This window comes from Carassius carassius, chromosome 48 (genome assembly GCF_963082965.1).
Source record: "Carassius carassius chromosome 48, fCarCar2.1, whole genome shotgun sequence".
Taxonomy (NCBI): Eukaryota; Metazoa; Chordata; class Actinopteri; order Cypriniformes; family Cyprinidae; genus Carassius; species Carassius carassius.
In genome coordinates, this window is record NC_081802.1 from 15,227,263 (window position 1) to 15,253,550 (window position 26,288).

The 26,288-nt window shown below is 39.8% G+C and overlaps 2 protein-coding genes across 4 annotated transcripts in view; one reads left to right on the top strand and one right to left on the bottom strand.

Annotated features, from left to right (window-relative positions):
- Positions 1–17,187, top strand: part of LOC132131949 (apoptosis-stimulating of p53 protein 2-like) — a 30,009-nt gene extending 12,822 nt beyond the window's left edge. Inside the window, exons 4-18 of one of the 3 annotated variants that reach the window (XM_059544140.1) lie at positions 6,217–6,290; positions 8,529–8,630; positions 9,127–9,304; positions 9,860–10,044; positions 10,290–10,454; positions 10,563–10,737; positions 10,822–10,950; positions 11,866–11,945; positions 12,055–12,448; positions 13,634–14,394; positions 15,483–15,620; positions 15,733–15,866; positions 15,954–16,120; positions 16,230–16,429; positions 16,529–17,187. In XM_059544140.1, the coding sequence (XP_059400123.1) occupies positions 6,217–6,290; positions 8,529–8,630; positions 9,127–9,304; positions 9,860–10,044; positions 10,290–10,454; positions 10,563–10,737; positions 10,822–10,950; positions 11,866–11,945; positions 12,055–12,448; positions 13,634–14,394; positions 15,483–15,620; positions 15,733–15,866; positions 15,954–16,120; positions 16,230–16,429; positions 16,529–16,570 (2,924 nt within the window). In that variant the 3' untranslated portion in view covers positions 16,571–17,187. Of the gene's footprint in view, positions 1–6,216; positions 6,291–8,528; positions 8,631–9,126; positions 9,305–9,859; positions 10,045–10,289; positions 10,455–10,559; positions 10,738–10,821; positions 10,951–11,865; positions 11,946–12,054; positions 12,449–13,633; positions 14,395–15,482; positions 15,621–15,732; positions 15,867–15,953; positions 16,121–16,229; positions 16,430–16,528 lie in introns of all 3 variants that reach the window. The other 2 variants (XM_059544141.1, XM_059544139.1) reach the window with 2 other exon arrangements.
- Positions 17,188–19,010: 1,823 nt separating this feature from the next.
- On the bottom strand, positions 19,011–26,288 carry gtpbp2b (GTP binding protein 2b). The gene is made up of 12 exons (XM_059543698.1): positions 25,907–26,288; positions 24,675–24,701; positions 24,407–24,591; positions 24,194–24,299; positions 23,099–23,296; positions 22,782–22,956; positions 22,318–22,537; positions 21,898–22,033; positions 21,406–21,464; positions 20,414–20,585; positions 20,158–20,322; positions 19,011–19,877 (listed from the first exon to the last, which is right to left on the bottom strand). Exons 1-12 carry the CDS (start codon positions 26,090–26,092, stop codon positions 19,689–19,691), a joined length of 1,818 nt encoding a protein of 605 aa, XP_059399681.1. The 5' UTR covers positions 26,093–26,288; the 3' UTR covers positions 19,011–19,688.

Below are 26,288 nucleotides of genomic sequence, written 5' to 3' on the forward strand. Positions count from 1 at the left end.
ATAATTTGCCGCAGAACAGCTTGTTTTGTGGGCACTGCCTAAGGGTAGGGGGCTTTGGAATAGATAAGAATGGATCTTTATCTTGTGTCCTAAAAGCATGCACACGCAATAGAAAACTTTATTGCTTGAATAGGAGATGTTTTTTAGCTATTATTTATAAGGTATTTAGTTATATTTCACCTAAAAGAAGAAATTGAAAGTGTCACAAATATGACAGTATTTGACATATAATTGCATACTTCGGTATCTCGGCAAATCTGAGCACAGTTTGAGACATTCTGACAGTCCAGAGGAAACACATGTGAGATAACTTGGTCCTTTTTCTTAAAATACATTTCTAAGAATCAAATCTGGTATCTGTTTAATCACAATGCTGTTTAGGAAAAACAATTAAGATAATACTGAAATCTATATCTCATACTGCAGAGTTCAGATGATGCAGGTCAGGAACACCTGTGTGAGAGTAATGAACAGGTGTAGTCCAAACACGGCTGCCCGTTTTGTGTGTGTGTGTGTGTGTGTGTGTGAGTCATCACTTTCCATCTGAATGCATCCAAGCATTCAGTCTCCAATACATATGCCCACACACTCTTGCACACACACATATCCAATACACACATTTTTTCTCTCATTCTTATGAATTTTTGCCACTCCCATATAATCCTAAATAGCACATAATTTATGTGACAAAAGTGGCCCCCTATTAATAAATTAACTATCAATTTGGTATTTTGTGTTAAGTTATGTTATTACAGATTTATTCTTTGTATATTATATTACATTATACATGTAAAAACTCAAACAACTTCAATTAATTTAAGTTAATTCAAGTAATTTTGGTCAGTTGTTTTGCATGCTGTTTTTTAACTCATAATCACCCCTTTTTGTTTCTGTATTTATATATTTTATTATTTGTTTATTTGTTATTGTTGTGCACCACATAAATTTTACTTATTTTTCTATTCTGTTCTATTATGTTTTTTTACCATTATAAATATGTATTAAAAATATGTATTATTTTTATTTGCGTTTATTCTGTTGGTTATCGTACCATATAATTTTCATTTGGTTATTTATTAATTTATTTGTAACTGGAAATATATATCAAAATATATAATACAAATATAATATCTCACACAGTTTAAAGTAGTTTTTCATCAGTTGTTTTGCATATTATTTTTAAGTCATTAAAACCCTTTGTCGCAATTTCTGCTAGTTTGTTTACATGGCATTTTTGAAGTGATTCACCTGAGAAGTTTAAACATCCCAGTTATGTGAAACCATGTGTGAGGTTTCAGATTTCTCAGAGTGACTTTGGCCCTCTTCACCGGACAAAGACCGGCTGTTACACAACAATGCGAGTGACATCGGCTCTGTACGCCTGGCTTTAATTCACAAAGAGTTCCTTATTTCTCTGGCGAGAATAATTGTCAATTACACGCAATTATGTTTGTGGTTTGTTTTCACACAGAATTGAGGTACATTGGGGAAAATGTTTATTTGTTCCCCTGCTGATTTTTTGTAAGTTTGGCCGCTTATAAAGGAATTAAGAGTCTGTATTTTTTTATGGTAGGTTTATTTTGACAGATAGAAACAGAAAATCAACCAAGAAATCTAGAAAAAAAACATTATATAAAGGTTAGAAATTGATTTGCATTTGAGTGAGTGAAATAAATATTTGATCCCCAACCATCCAGCAAGAATTCTGGCACGTCAAGAAGTTCCTCCTAATGTCAGCTCGTGGTGTATAAGACTCCTGTCCATACAATCTGTATCTTCCATTCCAACCTCTCCCACCACCATGGGCAAGACCAAAGAGCTGTCAAAGGATGTCAGAGACAAGATTGTAGATATGCAAAAGACTTGAATGGGCTACAAGACCATCAGCAAGAAGCTTGGTGAGAAGAAGACAACTGTTGGTGCAATTATTCGGAAATGGAAGAAATATAAAAATTAATCAGCCTTGGTCTGGAGCTCTTGCCTTATGGGGTAAGGATGATCATGAGAAAGGTGAGAGATCAGTCCCAAACTACACAGGAGGTACTTGTTAATGATCTTAAGGTAGTTGGGACCACAGTCACCAAGAAAAACATTGGTATTACACTACGCTGCAATGGACTGAAATCCTGCAGTGCCCGCAAGGTCCCACTGCTCAAGAAGCCACATGTACAGACCTGTTTAAAGTTTGCCCAAGAACATCTAAATGATGCAGAAAAGCTCTTTGGCATTACCGTGACTAGCAGTGTTTGGAGGGAGAGAAAAGCTGACTATTACCCCAAGAACACCATCGCTACAGTCAAGCACAGAGGTGGAAACATTATGTATTGGGGCTGTTTTTCTGTTAAGGGTACAGGACTACTTCACCGCATTGAGGGGCAAATGGATGGGGCCATATAGTGTAAAATTTTAGACGGGAACCTCCTTCCCTTAGCCAGAACACTGAATATGGGTCATGAATGGGTCTTCCAGCATGACAGTGAACCAAAACATACCACCAAGGCAATAAAGGAGTGGATCAAGAAGAAGCACATTAAGGTCATGGAGTGGCCTAGCCAGTCTCCAGACCTCAATCCTATAGATAATCTGTGGAGGGAGCTGAAACTTTGGGGATTTAGAGAGGACCTGTAAAGAGGAGTGGATCAAAATCCTTCCTGAGATGTGTGCAAACCTGGTGAGCAACTACAAAAAAACTCTTACCTCTGTGCTTCCCAACAAGGATTTCTGTACCAAGTACTAAGTCATGTTTTACTTTGGGATCAAATACTTATTTCACTCACTGAAATGCAAATTAATTTCTAACCTTTATATGATGTGTTTTTTCAGGATTTTTTTTGGTTGGTATTCTGTCTCTATACATTCAAATAAATCTAGCATAAATATTGCAGACCCTTAATTTCTTTGTAAGTTCAAGCCTGCTTTATTGTCAATTTCCACATGTACAGTACATACATGCAGAGAATCGAAGTTGCGTTACTCTCAGACCCCGGTGCATTCAGATAACATTAACATTAAAGCCTAAAAAAATCTAGATCAAATATAAAATGTAGATACAACTATACAATAAGGGAATGTAAAAAAAAGGCATATAATAAAATTAAAAATAAAGTTAAATAAATGACAGATATAGTGCAAATCAATGAAGTGAACAACAGTGCAGATAAAAGAGTTTTAGTGCAAAAAAAATCCCTTATTAAAAATATCTTATTAAGTCTAATTAAAGTGACAAAGGGCTCAAGAGCAGTTATTTTATTTAACTGACTGATGAGGTAGTGGAATGTTGTTAGTTCCATGCTGAATGAGGTAGTGAGCAGACCAATGCTGCACAAAGTGACTATTGCATGCCATCAAATATAATTAGTGTGTGGGGGGGGGGGGGGGGGGGGGTCATAGTTCAGTGGTGCCTGGGGCAGAGGAGGGGAGGGGGGGCAAGTTCGGGAGTGAGTTCAGCTTCCTGACAGCCTGGTGGATGAAGCTGTCCTTCAGTCTGCTGGTCCTGGCCTGGAGACTCTGCTGATTGTAGCAGGCTGAAGAAGCTGTGTGACGGGTGAGTGGGATCACCAGTGATGCAGAGGGCTTTGCGGGTGGGACGTGTTCCATAAATGTCCTGGAGGGAGGGGAGAGAGACACCAATGATCTTCTCAGCTGCTCTCCCTATGCGTCTTTCGGCAGGACGCGTTGCAGGCGCCGTACCACACAGTGATGCAGCTCGACAGGATGCTCTCAATGGTGCCTCTGTAGAAGGTGTACATGATGGGGGGTGGGGCTCTGGCTCTCCTCAGTTTGCGGAGGAAGTAGAGACGCTGTTGTGATTTCTTGGCCAGTGCTGCAGTGTTTTCAGTCCAGGAGAGATCCTCTGTGATGTGCACACCCAGGAACTTGGTGCTGCTCACTCTCTCCACAGTCGCACCGTTGATGGTCAGAGGAACGTGCTGAGTGTGTGCTCTCCTGAAATCTACAACAATCTCGTTTGTCTTCTCCACGTTCAGAGAGAGATTGTTGTCACTGCACCACTTGGCCAGGCGGCTCACCTCACTCCTGTAGTTTGTCTCATCTTTGTTGCTAATGAGACCCACCACAGTCGTGTCATCTGCAAACTTAATAAAGAGGTTGGAGTTGTGTGATGGTGTGCAGTCATGGGTCAGCAGAGTGAAGAGGAGGGGGCTCAGCACACATCCTTGGGGGGCCCCAGTGTTCAGTGTGATGGTGCTGGATGTGTTGCTGCCGACCTGTACTGCCTGAGGTCTTCCAGTCAGAAAGTCCAACAGCCAGTTGCACAGCGAAGTGTTGAGCCCCAGCTGAATCAGTTTGTAAATGAGCTGTTGAGGGATGATTGTGTTAAATGCTGAACTGAAGTCTATGAACAGCATTCTGACATATGAGTCCTTTTTGTCCAGATGTGTGAGTGCTGAGTGGAGGGTAGTGGCGATGGCATCATCGGTCGACCGGTTGGACCGATATGCAAACTGGAAGGGGTCCAGGGAGGGGGGGGGCAGAATTGATGTGGTGCATGACTAGCCGTTCAAAGCACTTCATGAGGATGGGGGTAAGTGCAACAGGACGGTAGTCATTGAAGCAGGATGGAGATGGCTTCTTCGGAACTGGAATGATGGTGGTAGTTTTGAAACATGTTTGAACAACAGCCTGAGATGTTGAAAATGTCTGTGAAGACATCAGTGAGTTCTACTGCACAGTCTTTCAGTACACGCCCAGGGATGTTGTCAGGACCCGGAGCTTTGCGTGCATTGATCCTGCTGAAGGATCTCCTCGCGCTGTCTGAGGTCAGCATCATCACCTGGTCGCCGGAAGGAGGTGGAGTCTTCTGTGCAGTGGTGCTGTTTTGTTGCTCAAAACGAGCGAAGGTGAAGGGGGGGACTTTGTAAGCTCCTCTCTGTGTGGTGTAAACAAAGTCCAAAATGTTATTACCTTGTGTTGGAAAGTTAATGTGTTGGTGTATTTTTGGAAACACACTCTTTAGGTCAGCATGGTTGAAATCCCCAGCTATGATGAGAAAAGCATCGGGGTGTGCTGTCTGCTGCTCACTGATGTGCTGGTACAGTTCATTTAGTGCGTCGTTCCTGTTGCTGATGACGTTGTACGGGGGAATGTACACCTCAATGAGCCCTCAGCAGATAGAACGGCCGGCACTTAATAATCATAAACTCCACCAGGGGTGAGCAGTGTTTGCAGATCACAACAGTATTGCGGCACCACGCGTCATTGATGTAAACACAAAGCCCGCCGCCGCAGGTTTTTACTCCCGCAACGAGGGCTCTGTCCGCTCGATAGCACGTCAGCTGGTCGAGCTGAATAACGCAGTCTGGAACGCTGTTGCTGAGCCATGTTTCCATGAACACAAAAACAAAACAGTCTCTTACAGTCTGTAAGTCCAGTAGTAGAATGTAGTTAGTAGTCCGAATGTAGTAGTCCGAATTAGTAGTCCGAATGTAGTCCAGTTTATTGTCCAACGAGCGTACGTTAACCAGTACGATGGTTGGGATAGATGGCTTGTATGGGTTAGCCGTTAGCCTAGCCCGGATACCTCCGCGCTTACCCCTCTTCTGCTTCCTCTCACACCGCTTGTACTCGCTGTGGGCGAGATGCAGTAGTGGGGGTCGGTGATGGTGAAGGTGTAAGTGGGCAAACTTACAAAATCAGCAGGGGATCAAATAAATATTTCCCCCACTGTAAAACCCATATGCTTGTGTAATCAGTAAGCCCTTATTATGACCTTTTTTATTTACCCCTATGGAGTGTGAGCAAGAACATTATTTGGGCTTTGTTTTGCTCTTAGACTCGTTCATCCGGCAACCCACATAAGCGGCGCTAGCGGCGCCAGTGTTTATGTTATGTAAGTGGGACCCTGGCAGTCATATGCTGGATAACTGTGCGCTAGTTGTTTTTCCAGCCAAATAGTCATTATATAATGAGGTTCACCCCAGCACAGCTACTCTTTTCAAGCTAAAGGTTCCTGACCTTCATTGTTAGTGTGTTCAAATACTAGTTTGCTAAATGCTAACTGTTGAGCTTTGAGTCAAAGTCTAAATATACAATTCTCCACAAAAAGCGACATGATTTTAGGTATCATTTGTGGTTTTAATTCAAATGGTGCTTGACTAATTACCCGTCAAAGTTTAATACAAATCACTAAACCACTCAAGTGTGAGTGAAAATGTGCTTAGCTTAGCCAACACTGCTAATTCTGTCTCCTAACTACAGGTCACAGAGCTCCAGAGTCTCTTGCCAGGAGAAACGTGGTGAAGGGGACCCTGGAGAAACACATGGAAAATGGAGTGAGTATGAATTCCCTCAGAGAGTTGTTAACCCCCTGGTTACTGTTGCTAACTTAGGTTTGAGTTGGAAATTTTCAGTAAACTGTGCACATGAAGTGGCTAGATTGAGTTCTTACATGGACAGGAATGAATTTTGACATTGCAAAACATTTTTATATGATTTAAATAAATTGTTAAATTATGTCTTAACATGAAAATCAAACTTTGGAAAGAGGATTGACTCAGCTTCAGAATAACTGCATATAAATTAATCAGCATCATTTATATTATTTTTTATAATTAGAAATAAGTATTGTATGTAATTAAGCAGTGGTGGCCCATGCATTTCACACCTCCCTGCTGAAAAATAAAACAGCATATGCTGGTTAGGTATGTTTTGATGCTGGGATGCTGGTTTATGCTGGTCCTTTGCTGGTATAAAACAAATAAGACAAATGTATGTGTTTTAAAGTTGACCTAACAATTTAACATACCGTACAGCTTTTCTTCTTCACGAGTCTCACCGCAAGTCTGCCAGCGCCGCTGTGGGAGGAAAATACTAGTTAACACAGATTTACTGGGAAAGTGAGCAAGTAACATTTAAAATAATTCATACAAGATGATGAAGAAAAGTGTATACGTGTGTTTTATACATGGCAATTTAACATACTCTTAAGACTTGCATCTTCCCAACGAATCTACCCGACGGTCTGCATCTGCCAGTGCTGCCGCGGGAGGAAAAAGCAAGCTAGCCCAACTTGACTCAGAAACTGAGCGCTCCTTAGATATTCTTACGGGATCTTAAACCTATCTCTATATCTTGCAGATAACATCATAATAAAACAATATAAAAAAATACAATATAAAGCAATTAAAAAGTCGAAAATGCCCTCTAGTGGGCTTTCAGAGCCATTGCCGAGGAGGTGTGCGGTTGTTTTTCGCGGCCATTTAGTACTACTGTAAATATTAGATTTACAGTAGGCTAATATTTTCCCAGAATGCATTGAAAATCTACAATAACAAACTGTATACAGCGTATACAGTAAGAAACAGGAGTATACAGTAGTTGAAAACAGTATTATGTTTGCTAGCTCTGACTACTACTACACTCCAATGTGTTGACTATCCAATCAAAGGACGTGAAAATGCCGGCGTTAAAAGTCGAAATCTAATCCGTTAAAGCAACGGTTTCATTGCCATTTATTTGAAGCTACAGGTGCCCGCACTGTTGACTCTGAAGACCTCAAGGCATATTTCTTTGACCCTGGCAACACATGATTGCTGAAATATGATTGGACAGAAGCTCAAATATAAACATACACCACTGGAAGCAGAGCAACCAAGAGAAAAGCTATTAAATGAAAAGAATAGACTATTTGGAATAATTTAATACACATCCATGGAAGAAATATATTAAAACCAAGTCAGTGATTCTGATAGTGTATAGGCCAGCAGAGAAGGCCTGGCTGACCACTGGCCACCACTGTAACTAATGTCGCTTTTCCACTGCATGGTATGGCAACCGTACCATTACCAAACCGTGATGTGTAAACTCTGCTGATCACTGATTGGCCAGAGAGAATCGTTACTAACTGGGTCACTGAACTTGCGACACAAACTCAACAGAACTGCTAGATTTAAATCAACACAGTCAGCGAAGGATCGGATGCAACTGTTTTGAATGAGCGCACCTTTTTTAACAACCCAAAAATGGCTGTTTCGTTGTCTGTTGAGGAAATACAAACGTTCCTCTCGTTGATAGCAGAAGAGTGGATCCAGCGAGAGCTTGATGGGGCGTAGAATTAAAACGTTTTTCACGAGTCGCGGGGGTAGAGGCAGCGCAACTATCCCGTCCACTCTGAAGCGGTATTAAAATGCAGTGGAAACGCAAACTGAGCTGAGTCAAGTCGAGCCGTGCCATATCATACTGAGCCGTAACTAACAGATTCGTATCACACAATGGAAAAGCGCCATAAGTGTATATATAAAACCTCACAAAACTTGAATTAAGATGGGCTGGTAATAATTGTGACATTGCAAAGCACTATTCATCTTAGAATGAATAAAAAAAAACAACAACTGTTAAATAATGCCTTAACGTGATTTAAAACTGAGGAGACTGGAACAGAATGAGGGTCAACACATAATTTGATCCACAGCAAACAGAGTAACGTATATCTGCATATAAGTGAATAAAAAAAAAAAGCCTTTTTAAATGTTCCCCATAGCCATTCATTATAATTATATATATATTTTTAGATGCCAACTCCTCATATGGACATCACCCTCAGTGAGTTGCAAGAGATGGCATCACGGCAACAACAACAGATCGACACACAACAACAACTCTTGGCAACAAAGGTAGCTGCGCCAATGACGAAAAGGACCATTTCATGTTTATTTACAACTTAAAAGGACATTTCACACAAAAATTTAAGTAATTTACTCATTCGAAATGTGTATTTTAACTTTCTTTCTTCCGTTAAACACAAAAGGAGATATTCAGCAGATTGTCCAAGCTGCTCTTTTTCCATACATTGAAAATGAAAGGTGACCAAGGCTGTCCTTGGTCCCCATCCACTTTCATTAAAGACCAGCATTTCATGTTTGCTAGTTTAAAACAACATTTCCTTTAAATATGAGGTCTGAAGTCATCCATTAAATTGTATTATTGCTTTCACACTAGGGTTTGCGTTAAGGTCATTTGAATAAAACTACTGCACCGTCTCCATATCAAAAGCATTACCATTTTGTCCATTATCAGTGGGATTGAAAAAAATAGGTATATATTGTTCTGAGACTCAATGATGTCTGAAAATGAGTACTGGGGAGATTGTAACGTGACGCCTCCTCACAGGAACAGAGACTGCGATTCCTGAAGCTGCAGGACCAGCGGCGGCAGCAGCAGCAGCTATCTGACCAGGAGAAACTGCGACTGCTGCGGGACAACGCAGAGAACCAGGAGGCCAAACTGCACAGGGTTCGAGCTCTCAAAGGACAAGTGGAACAGAAACGGATCAGCAATAGCAAACTAGGTCAGGACCTGTGAACTCATGAGAGGAAGTAGGTTAGAAAACTGAAAATGCCTTAAAGTTGACCTTATATTATTATAATTTTATATTACTATTGTCTACATTATTAATATCATTAATATATTGGTATTATTGTATTACAGACTAGTTTTATTTTATTATTATAAATTAGTCTTGTTAGACTAATTTATAATAATAAAGAAAAAAGTTATTTCATTTGTAAAAAAAAAAAAAAAAAAGTTCTAAAAGTTCTTAGGTTTTCTACTGAATAATTTAGATTTACTTTAATTATGATGTATATTGAGGTGTAAGTTAGACATTTATCCATATTTTATTATAAAAGATGTTTTAGAACATTTTCCAGATGAATTTACGAAGATGTCATTTGTTGTGGATCATTTGCCCACTAATGGAAAAGTTCACTCTACTGTTTCTCTTGTATAAAAATGCCATTAGCGATTAAATTAATCAACATAGACAACAACAAACTATCATGATTATGGGAACGAGAAGTTAATTAACAAGTGAATGACATGCCTAATTTGTCTCTGTCTTTAGTGGAAGAGATCGAGCAGATGAATGGTCTGTTTCAGCAGAAGCAGCGGGAGCTGGTGGTAGCCGTCAGCAGGGTGGAGGAGTTGAGTCGACAACTGGACATGTTACGTGGCGGCAAAATGGACGTCCCACATGAGGCTGGACCGAGTTCAAGCGGAGAACTAGAGCGACTGTACAAAGAGCTTCAGGTAGCTTTTTTCCTGTTGGTCTACAGCTTTCTGGAACACAATCCTGTTATTCACACATACAGTGATATTTGGACACACATAAAAATATATGAAAGTCTTGCATTAAAACAAGGAAAATGTAAACCAAGTGGCTTTTATTTGAGAAAAAAATATAGCAGGAATACACTCTATTTTTAAAACTGAGAAAAAAAAACTAAAGAATTCAGCAGTCGCTCTTTTGTTTTGACATTTTCTCTTTTCTGCAGCTGAGGAATAAATTGAACCAGGAGCAGAGTGCCAAACTCCAGCAGCAGAGAGAGAATCTAAACAAGAGGAACTCAGAAATGGCCACCATGGACAAAAGAGTGGCTGAACTGAGAGAGAGGCTCTGGAAGAAAAAAGCTGCTCTCCAACAGAAGGAGAACTTGCCTGTGAGCAACTTTATAATGTTCACAGTTTTTGTTCTTTTTGGACAAAAATATTGTTTGTGATGCACAGAAATGATTTCTCTTATTCTTTCCTTCTTCCACTTGCAGCAGCCATCTGAAGGGCAGAGCTCTCAGCCCACCGGCCCTTCTAGGGTTGCCGCTGTTGGGCCGTACATCCAGACCACCCTGCCTCCTCCGGTTCCTCCCAGACAGGAGATTTTGGTGAAACCTGCATATCCCGACGGCACGGCCACCCTTCCCAAACCTCTCCCTAAACCGACCACAGGTGTGTGTATATATTTAAAATATTTACCACCAATCGCACCAGTAACCCCTAATATCATATCCTAATTCTTTTTCCATGTGCCAGGTATTGGATTCTTGACAAGTAAGATCTCCAAAGTGTCAGATTTCTTTTCCAACACAGAAACTACCAGCAACACCCATGGCCACTCCTCCACCCTTCCCCGCATGACCAGCCACGGATCCCAGGAGAAAGGTACGGTACACCCTCTCCAACCTTTAAAGAACCACATTCAAACTCATGCAATTATTTGGGCCAAAGGTTGACATGTCAGACCGCTTAAACAAACAAAGCAATGTTTTGATGGAGACACAGTGTTTACACTCTTCTGGAAAGTTAGCCACAGAAGGCTTACTTAAAGTTGTGTCTCCATTAAACTGGGATAAGCAAAAGGCCTGTTTCCTGAGATCTACCTGTCTGCAAAGTTCAGTTCCAGCTCTACTCCAACACCTGTCTGTAATTATCAAATGTTCCTGAGGATCTTAATTAGCTGGTTCAGGTGTGAACCAGGCATGAGACCCTTTCCAGGAAGGTAGATCTTCAAGAACAGGATTGGGCACCTCTGCCATGTCTTGATCCAGTCAGAAGATGCTTTCACTAGAGCTACGTGCACACGAAGCCAGAGCTTTCCCTATCCAATCTTTTTTTTTTCCTCATCTCAAGAAATATCTGCGTCCACACAAAACCACAAAACGATGTAGTATACATGCCAGACCAACATGTGGCGCTGTAATTCTGCCACAGAGATACACTGAAAAATGGAGAAGACTTGGATTATGCGCATAAACCTTACGCGCAATATACAAATGAACATGAACAATACATTTATTAATCTGTGTCAATGTTAATTATTTAAAAGACAATCGTTCAGTGTTTTGTTCATGTTTTTGTTGCATTTTCAAATTTATCCATTCTGGGACACAGTTTCAAAAAATATCGGTTTCACTCTCCCAAAACGTCAGATCCGTGTGGACGAAAGGCCTGTAAAATGTATGCTTATACAGTGAAACGCGTCTTCGTGTGGATGAGATCTAAGACATCGTAGTGTTAAAACTTCAAGAGCGTTGATTAATCTTTGATAAACTGATTTTTTTAAAATATCTGTTTCAGATTCTGGGGCAGATTTTAAACCTCCGCCATTGCCCTTCCGCAAGAACCAGAGTAGTGAGGATCTCTTGAGGGACACCCAGGTACTGCACTGAGTGCCTGATGTTAACAGTTTTCAGGAATTAGCAATAAATCAGTGCTAATGTATAGATATTTTGTAGTAAATAAACACTAATGACTCTTTTATCATAGTCTGCAGGTAGACTCTTCGGGAAGGTTCCACCTCCTGTTCCCAGCAAGCCCAAACCTGCTCTAACAGGGCAGTCCACCAGCAGTAAACCTCCTTACAGCACGGGCACCTTTACTGGCAAAGCTAAACCAGCCAATCAGAAACCATCAATGCCCCTTCCATCCCACAACAATACCTTACCCCTACCTCTGTCTCCAAAACCAGACACCTTACCTGCCGCAACAGTACGTCCTTTCACATCAGATACTATGGCAGGGAAAGAGACCTCCACCCCCACTACCCTTCACAAACCCCAGACGGTGGCAGCCAGCTCCATCTACTCCATGTACACCCAACACAGCACTCTTGGGAAGGGTTATCAAGGGCAAAGTACGCTGACCCGTTCACAGCCTCGATGTGAGTACCGCTACCTCAATAGACACCCAAACAAATTTAGAGGTACCTTGTGATGGAATTTGATAAGTATCTATTTCACAAGATGCAATGTTACACTAGACATACTGCCAAATCAACTTTAAAGAAGATATTGACTAATATAATCTAATATTAAAGGAATGGTTCACCCCAAAACAACAATTTCTTCTTCAGTTCCCCTCGTTTTGTTGTAAAATAGTCTGAGATTTGATAACTGTTGCAGCAGTTAAAACATTTTTAATGTTTAAAAATGAGTGGAAAACATTTGCACCATTTGGAAAACATTTCTTTGTAAATGTTTATGTGTTACATATAATGTAGTTATGTAAATGACTGAAAGTCTAATAACAAGATTTTTTTAACTTAAAATAAGCATGTTTTAATCCGAACTTTGCGTCTGAACAATCTAAAGTTCAAAAGCGTGCTTTAGTTCATTTAAAAGTTCTTAAGGGCAGAAACAAATTAAGAGCAAAGGATTTATTACAGCCTTTAGGTTGGATGCAGTATTTAAATCAAGCTGCTTAATTATTACAACAGAAAGTCTGTCTGGCTTGTTTTTGAAAAGATTTCATTTAGATATTGGGAAAATTCCAAATGGCTTTTTTGTGCCCTTAAACGATGCTGTAGCAAGTCGACAATACATTGCTCTGCTAGTATTGATGTTTATTCACCCTTTTATAAAGACATAAAGGAAACCATATTTGGGATGAAAGTTTTATTTGACATAAAAATCAGCTGTACACATTTATTTATTTATTATAAGTAAAATTTCAAGATAAAATGTCTGTGCCATATTTGAGTTCATAGTGTTTACCAAAATTGTATATACGGCAATATAAGTAGTGCTCTACCCTCCAGAGTGAGTAGGGTTCATAGTGAAGCTCACTTATCACAAAGAGATAAGAAAAGGCTCATTCCTTTGTTACATAACTTTAAAGTAATTTGGTCATAGCTTTGATTTGCATATATCATATCTTTAAAATTTAAACACATAGGCAAGTTGCTCTTCTTGCAAAAGTACACTTTGTGGCTTAGACATGAAAAAATAAAGTCAAATGAAGATGTAATGTTCTTTTTTTTGTGGTTGCATAATATAAATGGAAATTAACACCCGACTTATTTTATCGATTTTATGGATGTTTTATCCTCACTCCTTTCCTCTCACAGTATATGGGAAACCTGTCATTCCATCCAATGGAGGCCAGCAGTTTCTTATGCAGGACAGCAGTTATCTTGAGAAAACTGGAGTTCTAGATGGTGACCAAGTGGACCAGAGCAACAATATGGCCCCTGCTTCCTCCTCTGTTGATGGCCAGGAGGTAGAACGTGTTCCCCGGCCCCTCAGCCCAACCAAACTTCTCCCATTCCTCTCAACTTCCCATCGGCTCCAGAGCGATGCTGATTTGGAGGCCCTGAGGAAGAGACTGCACCATGCGCCCAGGCCTCTTAAAAAGCGTGGCTCTATAACTGAATCTGAAGGGCCTGGTGGACCCAACATCCAGAAGCTCCTCTACCAAAAGACCACGTTGGCAGCCATGGAGACCACTATAACCCAAGCTACCTTCTTTCAGACAGAAGGCGAAGATGGATGCAGGTCGGTAGCTGATGAGAGCACTAGACCCCCAGAGGGACACTGTGATACTACAATACCTGAATCTGAGAAAGAGGAGGAGGAGCTGACGCCTCCACCACTTCCACCTAGATCACCTATCCTGGATGACAGCACCATTTCTAGAACTGTGCCAAAGGATTCACCACTGAAGGAGGAACAGGAAGTCTATGGTCCAGCAGCTCCAGAGCCTTATGTTGAGGAGTACCCACCTTATCCTCCACCTCCATATCCCAGCATGAAAGAGCAGGAGGGACATGAGGAGGACAGTATCAATATGAAGGCTCCAGAGGTCACAGGACAGGTCATGCTACCACCGGTAGGTACTACTACATTCCCAAAAGGAAAAACCATATCTATAGAGGGACCTAAGGGACATTCATACTGACAGCAAATTGTAGTGACCCAAAGTCATTTACTTTCAGAACAAGTTGCCTGAAACTGGATTTAAGTTGGTGAAGTTGTCCTTCTATTAACCAGCCTTACAGCACATTTGCGATCTTTAGCTTTCTTTCTAAACACACTTGATTCAACTCTTCTATTCAATCGTTGAGACTCCAAGACACCTGAAATGAGTGAGTCATATAAGGTAGACATCTAAAATGTGTACCGATGGGAGTACCCCAGCAGCAGGGTTCTTGATGGATTGGTTGAAATTAAAAAATTATTTTTGCTGTGCCAAGGTGTGCAAACATTTAAGCATAGTCAGATATTGACTCATCACTGAGCAGTACATTACAGTCAAACTCCCTCCACAAAAAAAAAACTGACAATATTATGTATGGAGTCATGGATGGCATTCGAAATGGTGTACCTGGATAACAGGATGCATAGAGGGTGTATCATGGCCACAAAAGGGGATGCCTGTTGAGTCATAAATTGACAATTAGGACACTCTAAGGTCTCTTGGCCTTAAAGTCCAAGAGACCATAAAGTGTCCCATTTGTCATTTTATGAATCAGCATGCTATGCAGCATTACGTATCCGTAGTGTAGACTTAGAAGAAGACTCCAAAGGATGAGGCAACATTTGGGACAGGTTCCTTGTCTTTATAGAATACTGAAGGACTCTTGCCATTTAGCCTACATAAGTATGGCCACAGACAGAGAAGAGAGAGAGACCAAGAAAGAGGGTGAAGTCAAGTCAGGTCAGTAGAGATTACGATCAGACCATCCATTCTAGGCAGTTGCTTAGCAACTAGCCACACTAAGATTCTGAGCACTCCACGCAGATCTCATTAAACATTTAAATGGAGCAGAAGTAGCAACCAGTGGCCCTCAATGGGCAAGATGAACAAGTCATGTCAGGCTAACACCTAGTATTAGTACTTCACATCCAAGAACTTAAGCAAATAAGCAGCATTACGTTCTTGTATATAACCAAATATATATTCATCCATCCTTTCAGGGCAAAAGAACAAACCTGCGTAAGATGGGCTCGGATCGAATGAACCATGGCATGCGTGTGCACTTTAACCCTCTGGCTCTTCTGTTGGACTCCTCTTTAGAGGGTGAATATGACCTCGTCCAGAGGATCATATATGAGGTAAGGAACAGGTTAAGATCAGTTACATACTTGGTCCACTAATAATATAACAACTTGACATATAGTTATAGCTAGTTAGCATTTCAAGTATATGTCTCTATGTCATTTCCAGGTGGACGACCCCAGTTTACCCAATGATGAGGGCATCACTGCTCTACACAATGCTGTGTGTGCTGGACACACGGAAATCGTAAAGTTCCTGGTGCAGTTTGGAGTGAATTCGAATGCTGCAGACAGCGATGGATGGTGAGCAAAAAACATGTATATAAAGCACGTAAAATTCTGTCCATAATCTGAATACAACAAAATGAAATGTCTCTTTCTCTCTGTTAGGACTCCCCTGCACTGCGCTGCTTCTTGTAATAACGTGCAAGTATGCAAGTTCCTGGTGGAATCGGGAGCTGCTGTATACGCCACAACCTACAGCGATATGCAGACGGCAGCAGACAAGTGCGAGGAGATGGAAGAAGGTTACGCCCAATGCTCACAGTTTCTCTATGGTGAGAAACCTGTTCTCCCATTATGAAACTTTACGAAAGAGGACTTCTTGTAGCTCAACTGGTAATTTATCACAATAAATCTGTAGCATTGAGGTGTTTTTTTTCACAGGTGTGCAGGAGAAGATGGGCATCATGAACAGGGGCATTGTTTATGCCCTGTGGGATTATGATGCTGAGAGCCCAGATGAGTTGTCCTTTAAGGAAGGAGACTGCTTGACCATCTTACGAAGAGAGGACAGTGAAGAAACAGAATGGTGGTGGGCAAGATGTGCCGACAATGAGGGCTATATACCTCGCAACCTCCTTGGGGTGAGGAAATATGTTTTTTTTTTAAAGCTTTCTCCATGTAATTTATTCTTGGGCATCCTTTTTTGTTAAAGATTGCTGATATTTGTTTTTCTTCTGTAGTTATATCCCAGAATCAAGCCCAGACAGAGGAGCCTTGCTTAAACTCTCCAAATCAGCGCTTATGTGCCTGGAGTTTTGTCTACCATTTCAACAGTTGCTTAGTACTGCAGAGCTAAAGGAAGTTTTGAAGATGAACGCGTCACATTTACATGGTGAAAAAATAAGAATAGTTTCATGTTGGTATGTTATACATGTTTTTAAGGTTAAAAGCTATGGAATACAACATAATCTTGCACCATTGCAACATAGATGCACCATTCAGAAGCAGGTTCAAGCATGTATTGTTAAGTAAAAGAGAAATTAATAATGTGTGAATGGTACAGATGCATTAATAGTTATCTGAGTATTATCTCTCATATAAAGGGTGTCAGATTTAGTGATGTAATTTTTTTTATCTTTTTGAACAAAGTTTATGTATTCACAAATGCTGATTTGTTTCACAATGTGCAAAACAAAAAGCATTCATCTTTTGAAGGAAAATAAAGAGTTTTATATAATATTTGTTTTTCCTTTTTATTTTATTCATAATGCCATGTTATGTAAACCTATTCTTATGGCGCTTGCTGCTATGCTACAACAGTGTGTTCTGTGAACAATTAACAATTTATTGCGCAAAGACAGTTTTCATTTATCATAATAAAACTTGTCAAAACTCTTGACTCACTGTTTTTGTCTTTTTCCCATTTGGTTTCTGTGAGACTGTTTCTGGTTAAAAAAAAAAACATTTATGGTAATACATTTGCAATGGAAGTCTACGCAGCAAGGCATTGCACTGGAATAAGCTTAACTTTTAAAATATACCGTTTCAAAAGTATAGAACCAAGACCAAACCAGGTAACCTACAGGCAAAATGCATAAACACTTTATACAATAAAAAATACTTTACATTTCTGCTGATACTTGCCCTATAGACTTCCATCACAAGTGCAATGTAAACCCATATTGTGTTCTTTTTTAACTCCAAATATGGGACAATTCAAAATAATCTATATATATACTGTGCCTATAAGAGCCTTCCTTGTTTTAACCTGTAATTTCCATGACAAAGAATTGTATTTCTTGTCTTTAATTAATTACAAAGGGTTTCCACAATAGAACATTAATTCTTTATTACATAGGAACTAATAGCAAAGTAATAGATCCTAGGTTCCTAGGCTTTTGAGGACTTTTTTCAGAAGTACATGAAATGAAGATAGATCTCAAATGTAATAAAGCCGACCAGATGCACTGCAGACAATATTAATTATTATTTGTGTAAGCACAACATGCACTGTTGACCAACAGCTGAAGTTTTGAAAGCGATTGGGCCTCATTTCTAAAACAAAAGCAGAACAAATTTCTTCGTAAAAAATTCTGTAAAAACAAGGTTTTACAAGTTATTTACACTTGTAAATGCGTTCTGCTCATGTTTAAAGACTTGACGCCCATTGTTCAATACTGTTAATCGAAATAAGCTTTTATGCATTAGTGGTCAGATTATTCATTTAGTAACTTCAAATGGTACAATTATATCTATGATCAGTACATTCAATGTTTATATAATTGCACAATATCTAAAATAGGAGTGCATGGGTGAACAAGGCACACGACACAATGGTTAGCTGGGTTCCTGTGCATGCTCGAGTCAAATGCCCATCACACAAAGCTGCCAAAATATTAACCCAGTTAAACCTGTAAGCCATTGGAAATGACCTAAACTTTGCTTATATTTGCTTACAAACAATTGTGCAATATGCACAACATTTTTTGGAGTCATCTGTGAATGCATTTATAACTAGGCACAATGTAATCAAGCTACTGGAAAACCAATCATGCAACCCTAGAGCTCCAAAAATTCCCTTTCTGTTCCTTTCCTGTCCTGAAGATAGGGGGCGATGTTCCAACACGCCAACTAACGCATCAAAATGATACCACGTTACGTGAACAAAAACAAGGCTGTGGTTGTTTATTCATGAAATTGGAACATAATAAAAGTGTTTGTAAAATGATTTGTGAATTGTCCGATTAATTAAAATTAAAATCTGTGCGTTTTAGGTTCCATTAACATTTTTGTTTCTTGTTCACTAAAAATTTGTGTAAGGACATTTTCAACATTTTTTTCGATCATAATGGAACAACTATAAAATGACAACATCGAATGCAATAACTTTTGTCTGTTACAACTTTGTTTTCATTTGTGTCTGCAGTCAGCTTTGCACTGTACGGTTTTGCCTACAATAATTCCATTTAAGACAATATCGCTTAATGTATCATGTTCACATACGCCTTTGTGACAAATATTAACCACCTACGAAGTTCTGGTAGTATCCAGTACAGCTGACCTGGCAACAGGACCAAACTCTTCGCAACAATATGTATATTTTACAGACTGGCAAACAACCATCATAGAGAGCAGTAAAATCGCAAAATGGGAGCTCAACTTAAGCCCAGAGTATACTTTATGTGTAAACCAGAATGTGCAGACAGTGGATGTACATTTTCAACCTGTCTCCAGGATAACACTGCAACCAGAGTTTTTGAAAATCTTCACTCTGCCAGGAGTTTTCAAAAATGTTGGTTTCAGTGACCTGCTGCGGCGTTTGCGTGTGGACGAATGGCCAAACTGCATAGAACAAGCTGCAGTTTTTAAATACCCACATTTGTGTGGACAGGGCCTTAGATTCTTGCTTCTGACCTGCCTGTGTAAATCACTGTCATCAGATTTACTGGGGTAACATCACATATTTAAAACTACCTAGGATCTGAAGTTGAATGCTACTATTATGTTCTCATATCTAAAATGCAGGCTGCAGTCAAGGAGTTGTTCCTGCAGAAATCTGCTCCAGATACCCAACTTAGTGACTTGAAATCCCACATACTTCACTAAAGGTCAGCCAGCTTTAACTTAAGATGTGAAACACGCACTTGTGCAAAAATAGGAGAGGTATTCATGCTCCATTACACCTGGAAAACATACATTGTAATCAGTAAATCACTACCAAAACCGTCCAAATGTCACAGGAGTCGAGAGCATTTACACACAGACAAATCTGCAATTATTGGCAAATCTATAGAGTGGAAATGAAAGGTGCACAATAGAACTAGGGGATGCAAACTCTAGGCAAGTGACTGCAGCTGCAGTCAAATGTCCTCTTGATTCATGGTGTCACTCCCAATGTGTCTAACTGTGGTTCTGGTTGCGGTTCTGATCAGGCACGTAGTTTTGGGTGGAGGGTAGGAGGTGCGTCACGTGTCCGATGCCTTTGGTCACCCCCTCTCTGAAGAGCAGCTTGGCTCCCACACGCAAATACTCAGGGTGCTTTAAGAATCTGAAACACACTACAGCTCTCTCTCCTGTCCGCAGCTCCTCCTAGAGGACAAATACACACAGTTTTCGAAAAGAAAGGTTACAAAAGAGAATTTTTTATGGCTCCCCAAAGAACATTTCATTGAATATTTTGTAAAAGAAACATAATCTGAAGAACCTTTTTTCCACAATAAAGAACCATTAGTGCATTAGACAGATTTCATTGATATTTAAGGTTCTTCATGGAACCAAAGATGACAAGAAAGAACTTTATTTTAAAAAATGTATACTAACAGAGCAACACTCATCAGAACATTGTAAAAAAAATTTTTTTTAAATGCACCTTTCCAAGGAGACACTCCACAGTGGCGGTCTGCCTCACATTCCCCACATGCACCGTGACCTGGAAACCACGGCGGAAAGTCTTGGCATGGAACAGGAGGACTATTGCGGCCTCAAACTGCCAGCAAATAGTAGGGTTCATTTTGGGGCTCACCATGACCATGCCCTAAAACACAAACACTCAAGATCAAAAAGACGTCATGAAGATATGGCTATACAAAGACCTAATTTAGTCTTTCTCCAGTTTGAAATCAGACCTTTCGTAGTAACGAGCGATCAAAGTTCCCAAGTGCAAGAGTGGCGGCCTGTCCGGCTCTGAGCACGCGGCAGCCGGAGCGATTCCTGTGAATACTGCACACCTTCAACCTCAGGAACCGCCCATCATCAGTGGGACCCACAACCAGCCGGTCTCCTTCACGACACACACCACTGCGTGTGAATGGAAAGTCAATTATGAACTAAAACACTGCTAGGCAGTAGGTAAGTTGTTCTGATTGGTTGCTGGAGCTTTGCTACAAAGGTGATCTAAGTGGTTGTTAGGGCATTGAGATGTGGGTGTAAATCAGATGCTACAATGTCAATACATTGCTAGGCAGTAAACAGGTTTCTCTGAGTTGCTATGGTTTGTAAAGACGCTCTAAGTGGTTACTAAGGCATTCCTAAGCAGTCACTAGAGCGTTTTGGGTGGTTATGAGACAATTATCCACCTTTTTCCTGAACACGGATGTCTCATCCGTCTCATAACGGAAAGACGCTTAACATTTCCAGTCTCTGCTGTTTCTAGCCAAATGAACTCCGAGATTAACCCTGCACATATTTTTATATTTAGTTATATTTAGAAAGTTTCGGTTTAATTAACTCAATCATACTTTTTACCCCATTAAAACACTGAGACCAGAACACGAGCATCCAAATGGAAGTTAGAATCCATCATGGCGGCGCTCATCGGTTTCTCAGGAAAAAGCTGGATAAGACAGTTGGAAGAGTTTTCTGGGTGGTTTCTAAGGTGTTGCTAGGGCATTGTGTTATAAGTAGTGTTATAAGTAGTTGTAAGTATGTTACTTTGTTGTTGCTAGAGTGTTCTGGGTGTTGCTAGGATGCTAAGGCATTACTAAGGTGTCCTGAGTTGTTTTTCAGGGGTTTTGCTATATGATTTGATAAAGTGTTTAGAGTGGTTGCTAATACATCGCTAGGTGGACGACAGGCAGTTATTAGACAGACAAGATTGACACAACAGATGTGGACTGACCTGTACAGTGTACCTCCGACTACCGTCCCTACATCAGGAACACTGTAAATCTCATCCACCTGCAGGAACACATCAATCTGACATTAAAAGTACAATTTGTAAGATTTTTGCAGTAAAATATCCAAAAACCATTAGGCTAGTGTTATATATTTTGTTTCTAGACCCGCGCGAGGATGCATCTGATCCATAGTCTGTATTTGCGTCTTTGCATTGACTTTGTATGTAATCTACTCACGCAAATTGTTGAACTCGCGTTAAATCCATGATTTATCTTTCTGTCTGATTGATGGCTGTCAGCAGTTGGGTAAAAGACAACAAATCCCATCATTCCACGTTCCTTCTTAGCATCATCAAACCACGCGATTGTTATTGTTTTGACAGTGCGCCCTCTAGTGGCAGGTCCTACAACCTGTATCTTTAAATATCTTGGAATATCTCTGAATATCTTAGAATTAAGACATGATATGTGCTTTGGTAAGAGTGTGTTTGTACCTGGAACTCCGTGAGCTGCTGCATGAGCTCCTCTTGCTCCTTGCTGTTGCTCAGGGGAGGAAGAATGTTGAAAAAGACCTTCAGAAGGTCCAGATTCTCCCCAGACACACTGGAGAGGGTGAAGATGGGCGTTACACTGTGGGGAGAAAAGAACATCATTACACACATATGTACTGCACAAACTAGAGAGTTGAACAGCTATCAGCTGTAAGGTACTTTGTAGGGTATTCAAGTAATTTACATATTGAAGTTTTAAAGGCACAGTACCAAAAACAGGCTGTTTACCTGTTATGCTCAAAGAGAGCATGGAATCTGGTCAGGAAACAATCAAGTATGGCTGTTTATGTAGCAAGAAATATTGACTTAAGGTGGAAAATAATGCAATAAATGTCTATAATCTATTCTCATACACACATGTACCTGGAGGATTGTGCGAACTGCTGAGCAGCCGTGACGGCATCATCAGGGTTGGACACCACCATGGGGACCTTGTTGCAGCCGGGCAGTTTGAGCACTCTCTCCAACTGACGGACCGTTTTCTCCACCGTGCTTTTACCGCAGAGGTCCACCTTACTCACCACAATGAATATGGGCACCTTCAGCGCCATCGCCAAACCCAGGTGCTCCCTTGTTGTGCCAGCTGGGAGAGTTTTACAATGCCAGATTAAGGTATAATATGTTATAATATTGGTTGGTTAATGATTTATAATGTGATTTAATCATATTGAAATACACACTATAGTTTAAAGGTTTGGGGCTAAATAAGCTCATTATGATTTCTTTAAGAAAAAAAATGAGAAAATTACTTGTATTAAGCAAGGATGCATTAATTGCCCTTAAATTAACTTTTAAAGCGATATAAATATATATGCATAAATACTAACCAATGCCAGTATTGGCTGCCACCACCAACATGGCAAAGTCTGGGCAGTAGCTTGTCAGGCCAAATATTGTGGTCTTCAAGTACTTATAATGACCAGCCAGGTCAATAAAAGTGATCATCTTAGAAGAGCTCTCACAGATCTCCTCTGCTGTGCGAGAGTCACTGTAGTTTACAACCTAAAACGATAAGAGAAAGAAAAAAAATCTAAGCAACATGCTTATATGCGAGTAAGTAGAAGGTTTAAATCCCAGTTAATGCACTACTGAAAAAAGTAGCAGAAATAAAAGTGTACTAAAGGGTTTTAAATATCTGTCTCACTTCTCCCTTGCTGTTAAAGCCCAGGATCTCAAAACTGATGCTGGATGTCCGTCCTGTTTGAATCTCATGCAGGTGTCTGAAGAGGTTGAGTCTGGCCCTGCCCCGTCCGTTATCCAGCTCGCCCTGAGTCAGCACACCCAGCAGAGTTGACTTGCCTGAATCCACGTTACCCAGAACAGCCACACGGAGATCCAGGAACTACTCACACAAACACAGAAATCACAATGACCTGACAATACATAATACATCATTAGTTTGTTGGGTCAATGACAAATGAGAATGACTATAATAATGAAAACAAATAACCTTTAAAAAAAAAAATTATATATATTTCTTCATTACTGTAGAAACAATTATGAATAAGTGACAAATACTATATTTAGCCTTAAAAAGGGCCAAATTATTGGATTTATCTTAAGAAATGTACTGACCTACACAGTCAAGAGAGTCTATTGGGGTCAATCTTGTGATATAATTTATAATTTTTTTTTATGATTTTCTTCTCACATGGCAACTAAACAGCTTCATGTGTGTTATTTATACCCACTGGATTTTAGTTGGTAGACAAAAGTGTTTTCCATAAAAAAATAAAAATATAAATTGTTCAAAAGTAGGCAAACTCCTTAAAGCTTTTTCTTTTATTATTTTTTAAAAATGTAATATTTTTTTAATGTTGTACATTTTTATTTTGTATTTCTTAAGAAACAGTAACAAAAAAATGGTTCCCAGTGATTCCAAGTTTATATATTCCAATAATTTTATTCCAAGAAGAATAAAATATAACTTTGTAATTTTCAAGGATATATCCTTTTTACAAAACCTTTTTATTATTCTGAAAATGTTTTAAGAAATAATAATAAAAGATTATTTTAAATTCCAATAAAAAAGTTATTTTCAAAAATTAAAAAAATGTAAAAAGTTTAATTCTAACATTTTAAATATTATCATCAAAAAAGTTGGCAAATTACAAAATAATTGGAAAACTTTTGTACTGTTATATGCAATATTCTAAAAATGTAACTAAAACTAAAACCACATCAACCAAAATTTACAACAGAAATTAAATGGAAACTGATTAAAGCATCACAAGCTCACCTGCTGGTCATCTGGAACTTTCCGCACAAGAACTTCAGCGATTTTCCGTCGAGCTCTATCGCAGTCCACTTCTCTATCTCTCAGGAGCGTGATATCAGCTCCAACCCTGCGCAGAGTCACAGAGTCTTACCAAGACAACACAACACGCCTGTAAGCCACTTCCTACACATTGACATCAAAGAAAACTAATTGGTTGATGAATTCAATACATACTTCTCAGCCATTCTGCGAAGTGTCTTTAGTGAGGCTTTCATATCTTCTTCTGTAAGTCCAACCAGCAGACCGTTATCCTCCACCCCAATCTGATACACTGCCTCCCCACGGCCCTCCTGCAGTCGCCACTTCAACTGCGTGGCCAAGTGTTCGAACCGATACTGCGTGGGGTTCACCAGCTTTAACTGAGTGTACAGAGGATGAATATGCTATTAAATAAATATAAAATCCAATCAAATGTATTACTATCAATTTGGTGATTATATACCTTGTATTCAATGTTTCCCTCTTCAGCCTAAAAAATAAGGATATGTGGGCAAAAAAACAATCAATTAAATAAAAATCTAAATGCAGTCTTGCAAAAATCAGTCCTTGCACATAATTCATTTACTGGACAAAATGCTACCTTGGAAAGAACTAGAAAATGAATAATAACCACACTTTGGCATTATGGATCTAACTTTTGTTGTTGGTTATTTATTAACTTATTGTTATTTACATTTTATTTCCCTACTGAAAAAAAACAGCATATGCTGGCAAGGTATGATTGACGCTGGGATGCTGGTTTATGCTGGTCCTTTGCCAGCACATGACCAGCATATGCCAGGAAAGGACCATCTTAAACCAGCAAAGGACCAGCATAAACCAACAAAGGACCAGCATAAACCATCAAAGGACCATCTTAAACCAGCAAAGGGCCAGCATAAACCAACAAAGGACCATCTTAAACACGCAAAGGACAATCTTAAACCAGCAAAGGACCAGCATAAACCAACAAAGGACCATCTTAAACCAGCAAATGACAATCTTAAACCAGCAAAGGACCAGCATAAACCAACAAAGGGCCAGCATAAACCAACAAAGGACCATCTTAAACCAACAAAGGACCATCTTAAACCAGCAAAGGACCAGCATAAACCAACAAAGGACCAGCATAAACCAACAAAGGACCATCTTAAACCAGCAAATGACAATCTTAAACCAGCAAAGGACCATCGTAAACCAGAAAAGGATCCAGCATAAACCAGCATCCCAGCGTCAAAACTTTTGTTGTTTTTTAAAAGATTTAGGTTTAGATTATTTTTTATTTTTTTCTGTATTCACGGCACATTCTGGTCTTACAAATAATACAATCATTAGTAGCCTACTGCATTACTGTATTAAATTAATATTAACTACCTGTCATCCAAATGAAAACAAAAGACGCACCAACTAGTATTAGCTAATGTATTATAATTTTTACAGTAGTAAATAACTGTACAGTATTTTGGCTGCAGCTCTTACCAGTTTTTGTGTATTTAAATATAAGTCGCCAGCAGCTTGTAACACTGTTACTGTGTTAATATTCTAACTTACTATAAGATATAATATATAATGTATATTGTTAATAGCCTGTTTAATCGTTAGGCTATATCTTAATATCGAATGGTAGTATTGATATGCAGTACACATAATCTCCGCTGGCTAATGGTTAGCATCCACCAACACATCTATAATTACCTCCGGTGGCAGAAACGGCGGAGGCTCGTTGGCCTTCTTGCCCCTCCGTCGCTTCCCTCTTCTGCCTCTTCTCGTGCGGGATTTCTTCTTTGGTGCGTTTTCGATGCGGCTTTCAGCTGCATTCTGCGGGCTGCTCGCTTTCGCAGCAGACTTGATGCTGCAATGGTTTGCAACCTGCGCATCCATAGCTCGCTCGCGTTTAAGGGAGAGAAAAAGAAAGCTACGGTTTTAATCTGAAACTGTAAATATGGATCATAAAATCGCACTTCTCTGTTTTAAACATGAACAATGCATTTCTTTTCAAGTTTATTTTTAGTATTGCACTGGGATGCGCGGTCTGGGAGCCATGACTGCAGCTACACCCTCCGCTGTAAAGACCGCC